The 5,266-nt window shown below is 33.5% G+C and overlaps 1 protein-coding gene across 1 annotated transcript; it reads right to left on the bottom strand.

Moving 5' to 3' along the window:
• Positions 1-537: 537 nt before the first annotated feature.
• On the bottom strand, positions 538-2,329 carry LOC108771106 (uncharacterized; the record flags this gene model as incomplete). Its single annotated transcript, XM_018523013.1, has 3 exons — positions 538-1,034; positions 1,253-1,755; positions 2,216-2,329. Coding segments are annotated over 3 exons (1,113 nt in total), but the record flags the coding sequence as incomplete, so codon positions are not given.
• Between the last annotated feature and the right edge of the window lie 2,937 nt (positions 2,330-5,266).

The raw sequence follows: 5,266 nt of genomic DNA, 5'->3' as shown, positions 1-5,266 counted from the left end.
AGTTTTATTAGTAACTTTTTAACAAATGAGCAAAAATTAATGGCCTTGACCTTTTTGAGGGTCAAGGTTAAAATCAAGGTCACTCGGAGATCATTTGGGGCTGACTGCAAAGCGAAATGTTCATCTTAAAACGTTGTTGCAATTTTTAAAATATTCTGCTGAAAATGTTGAAACATGTCATTTTTCTATCAATACAGCGATATACATATAGTTGTTATGTAGTATAACTAAAATTCCATAATATTGCTGTATGTATGTTGTGTTTCGTAAAGTTGCTACATACATCATCATTATCTGGAAATGGACGTTCATATCTATCGAACTAAGTAGATTTCAAACAACTGTTAGGAAAGTTACAGCAAGTCTTGCGTAGCATTTCTAAGAACTTTCGGCACTCATATGTGTATATGAAAAACTTCCGTTTATAATTTTCTTAAATACTTTGCCATTTATCAATGTCCTACCAAGAGCGTGTCTTCGAGCAAACAAAACGCCAATTTATGGACTGTCGTTTATCGCATGAACGTTTTCTAGAAACTTATTCGTCGCCACCTCCAGCATCCGTTTCGCAGTTGCAAGATCCGTTAACTTCCACAACTTCTGGCACATCATTGTTTGTTGTATCGTCCGCATTATTCTCCATAACGTATATCCTCTCTGCAGACTGTTCATCAATGATTTCGAGAAATTGTTCCTCGACTTTTTCTCCCCTTTCGGACTTGTCGACAATCGACTCGTCTTCTGTAATTCCCGCGGGATCTCGTATCGTTTCTTCGCTCTCCTCCTGACCGTGCAACGCTGTTATTACTCTCTGTTCGATTGTGAGCTGTTTCACGGCGTTTTCCAAATTATCCCTAAGAATATTTGCATCGTTTTCGCTCTCTGGCCACGTAAAAGGCATAAAAATCATTCGAACGAGTTGATAAAGCCGTCTAAAACCCAGCTTCTTGTACAAGCTTTGACTAGCTTCATTTTCTGGACGTATAACTACAAACGGATAATACCCTTTTTCGGCTACGCGTTTTGTCAGGTACCTAAAATTTCATATACATAAATTATTATATATTTTAATTTTAGCGTGTGCATAACGGTATCGCGATATAATATAATATTTATTAATATAAGCGATCAAGTTTTCATTTATAAAAACAATACACACACACACACACACACACACACACACAATTACTCTCTCGACTCTTTGGTTAAGTATTATTATTAGTTGCAAACACTGTATAGAACTCTCTTCTACCTTGCTAACTTTGTCCCATAACCCTTTCTTCGATATTCTGGCTTGGTCTGCATGGAGAACATAGCTCCGTAATAAGATTGAACCATCCAAGCGGCCAAGCTATCCTTCACGAACACTCCCGCCGCAGATAGAGTCCTGATAAGTCGAAGAAAAACCTCGGGACATTCCATGTCATTAGCTGGATACAATTCGTGGATTCCCTCGGCATGTTCGGCTTTAAGAGGCCGCACCTGGACATCAGAGTCGGACTCGTTGTCCACTTGTTGACTCTCCTTTTCCTGTTTAAAGTGCTCGCACGCGCAGACATCGCCTACCACTGTCTCGATAGTGCCGGTACTTTCGTAAAGACGCGTTAATTCCTCAGCAATATCGGAGTGAACGAAATTAATGTACAAAGGTCTCGACCAATCTATTAGAATGTTCTCCTCTCGGAGAAGGCGAAGCAGGTCTAGTCGATCATTCGGACAGAAGACACCGACGCTCTCGTACACCAAACCGTGTGGCTGAAACCATGACAGAAAATACGATTAACATCTCTGTGATACAGAAAAGAAGCTATGCTCGAACGATCTGGGAGATGGTAAAATCTTTGTCATTTATTTACTGTTTGTTGTTGCAATTTAATAAATAAATTAGATGCTCTGATACATATATATAATGTTTCATATGCAGGGTATTTGAAAAGTCCCGGACCCCTTAAATATTTTGAAAAGAAAGCATTTCTAAGAAAAATGTTTCATACAAAAGTTGTATAACTTAAAATGGTCTATTTATTGATCTTATCAGTTTGATCTTAGGTGGCGCCACTAAGGTCAGCTCAAGGTCAAATCGATCTTTTTAAAATCGAAACATCCTATTTTTTATTTTAAAATCTTATAACTGGTGTCAAGAGCTTTTCAAAAAACACTATATTAAAATTATTTTCCATTAAGTACTTTTCAAGCTATAAGATTTGAAAGTTACAGTATCGCCGGCATTAGCACTACCAAAGGTGTCTGACCGATGGCTAAAACCCAGGGTTTGACCAAGTGGATCCAACCCAATAAAACCCACTGGATTTTTTTGGGTTGAACTCACCTGAAAAAACCCAGTGAAAAACCTAGTCAACTTTTTTTATTGAAATATATAAATATAATAATTTTTCAAAAATATTCAACATTGAATTAAAGCGAACATTTCAAGACTCTTCAAGACTTTAATCAACTCTAGTATAGATCGGTAATGAGATTCAAAACATATTTTCTTCCACTAAATGGTGGAAAATTATGGAAAAAAATTGGAGAAATCAACAAAACTTCCAAAAGGATTCTGCAATTTCTTTTCCAATCTTTTGTCTGTCCCTTTTTCTTCAGCTTCTATTGAGCGAAAAATATATTTTTATTTCATTCAAATTCAAAAGTTACATATAACAACATTGTAATTTCAATTAAGACCAATCGATAACTAGTGAGTTGTCATCAATGGAACGCAAATAATAATAAACTTTAACAAGTTTTGTCGCTTTCTCGATTTCCAGACTGTTTCATAATTTGCTCCACACGAGTCCGAATGTTGAAAAGAATCGCTCAAAGCTGAAGAAGCAGGGACAGACAAAAGATTGGAAAAGAAATTGCAGAATCCATCTGGAAGTTTTGTTGATTTCTCCAATTTTTTTTCCATAATTGTCCATCATTTAGTGGAAGAAAATATGTTTTGTTAACCGAACCTCGTTACCGATCTATACTAGAGTTGATTAAAGTCTTGAAGAGTCTTGAAATGTTCGCTTTGATTTAGTGTTAAATATTTTTGAAAAGTGTAGTATGGACTTAACATGCACCAGTGTACACTAGTACATCCCAGGCGAAATCGCTACAACCCAGGTAGCAAGCTACGTCATTTTGACGTCATTTTGACGTCAAATGACGTCTTTTTGACGTCAAATGACGTCTTTTTGACGTCAGCTTACTACCAGGGAAGATTCTCTCTGTATCAAACGCTATCCTACAAATATGTATTTTTGTGTTATTTTTAATGCTGAATTTAATGGTGTAAAAATAAATTAATAAAAAATTTTTTTTCCATTTTTTTGAAAAAAAATTTGACAAAAAATAATTAGGTCGTAAAATTCATATTCTTATTTGTTGGATATCTTCATATAATATATAGGAAAAAAATGAGTAAAAAAATTGATCTTTTCTTGCTGTTGTAAAGTTTTCCTTAAAAAATAAACTTTTATTTTTTCAATGTCCGTGTATTTAATATTGTACTTTGTTTTCTCGCTGATATTCTCTTTATATAATATGTAAATACAATATAATAATATAAATAGTTCTTGGTCGCGGACCGATTCACACTTCGACTTACGTGAGCACCATTTGTCGTTGTATAGGTATTTGATAATCAAGAAGGATGAAATGCTATAAACAGCATACTGGTATTATTAATCATCTAACTGTAATCAGTTGGCTCACTCTGAGTAATTGAAATTTGAAGCTGTTTCTGTGTTGCTCTTGTGATTGTATATTACAAATATTATATAATTGTACAATAGATATGTTTATTATTTATCAGTCGAAATATATTGTAATTGATTTTTAATAAAATAATTGAATTTATTCAGTTGTTCAGTCACTATCATTAATATTCAGTAATATTATTTTATGTACATTTATAACTAGTTATGTATTTTTAGTTCCGTGTCTGAATCTCTGGAAATATCACAATCACAGAAATATTTTTTGTTCCAAATCTTCATATGTACCATCCAAAGTACTCTTCCAAAGTTATGTTTCGTCACAAATTACAAGTGTTAAATACAGAGATATTGAAAAAATAAAAATTTATTTTTCAAGGAAAACTTTATAACACCGAAAAAAGTTTAACTTTTTGAATCATTTTTTCCCTACGTATTATATGAGGGATATCCAACAAATAAGTATAGATTTTACGATCTAATTATTTTATGTCAAATTTTTTTTCAAAATAGAAAAAATAGAAAAAAATAGAAAAAGAATTTTTTTATTAATTTATTTTTACACCATTCAATTCAGTGTTTAAAATAATGTAAAAATACATATTTTTAAAATTTTTAATGAAAGACTACTGATAATTGATTTTTGTGTGAATGCCTTTCCTTAAGAGGTTTTAGTCGTCGGTTGAACACGTTGGATAATGCTAATGTCGGTGGTACTGTAATTTCCAAGGTTTATAATTTGAAAAGTACTTGATGGAAAATAACTTTTTTAAAGTGCTTTGAAAAGCTCTTGACATCAGCTATTAGATTCTGAAATAAAAAATAGGATGTTTCGTTTAAAAAAATCAATTTGATCTTGGTGACGCCATCTAAGGTCAAACTGATAAAATCAATAAATAGACCATTTTAAACTATACAACTTTTATATGAAAAATTTTTCTCAGAAATGCTTACTTTTCAAGATATTTAAGAGGTCTGGAACTTTTCGAATACGCTGTATAAGGATAAAGTTTCACTTTTTCGAAATTGACTTTTAAAATCTAAATTTTCAATTAAAAAAGTCAGTATTTTGTTTGTAGTTGATTATAGTAAAAATGTTTTTGTTTGTAGTTCCATATATTAAAAAATATTAAACTTTGAAAAAATGACTGTCATCCGACTTTTAGATAAACAAAAAAATACTAATGCATAGGGTAACTCCGGCAAATACGCCGCAGAAGTCAGAAAAAATAGAAGGAATTGTGGGTAATATTTTCCCACAATTACTCTGTTACATGCCTTTATGTTATATTAGTCGTATCTATCAAAACATCTTAAAAAGTTCCACCCGGGAGACACAATAATCTATAAATGCTCAAAATGCAATTACACACCAAAAGGAAAATATCATACATATAGACAAGTGAAGGCTCACTATATCAAATGCCATGTGTCTCCCGCGGAAGATACGGCGGGTCAAAGCACTCGCGGTAGCCTCAGCGGGTGTAATAGTGGGGCCCAATCACGCGTTCGCGATCGTCCGATGCTGTCACGGGAGGCGGGTGTGCGTCGGGGGGCGAGGG

Source organism: Trachymyrmex cornetzi, unplaced genomic scaffold (assembly GCF_001594075.2).
Source record: "Trachymyrmex cornetzi isolate Tcor2-1 unplaced genomic scaffold, Tcor1.1 scaffold139, whole genome shotgun sequence".
In the NCBI taxonomy this organism is placed as follows: Eukaryota; Metazoa; Arthropoda; class Insecta; order Hymenoptera; family Formicidae; genus Trachymyrmex; species Trachymyrmex cornetzi.
This window is presented reverse-complemented; position numbering and strand designations above follow the sequence as displayed.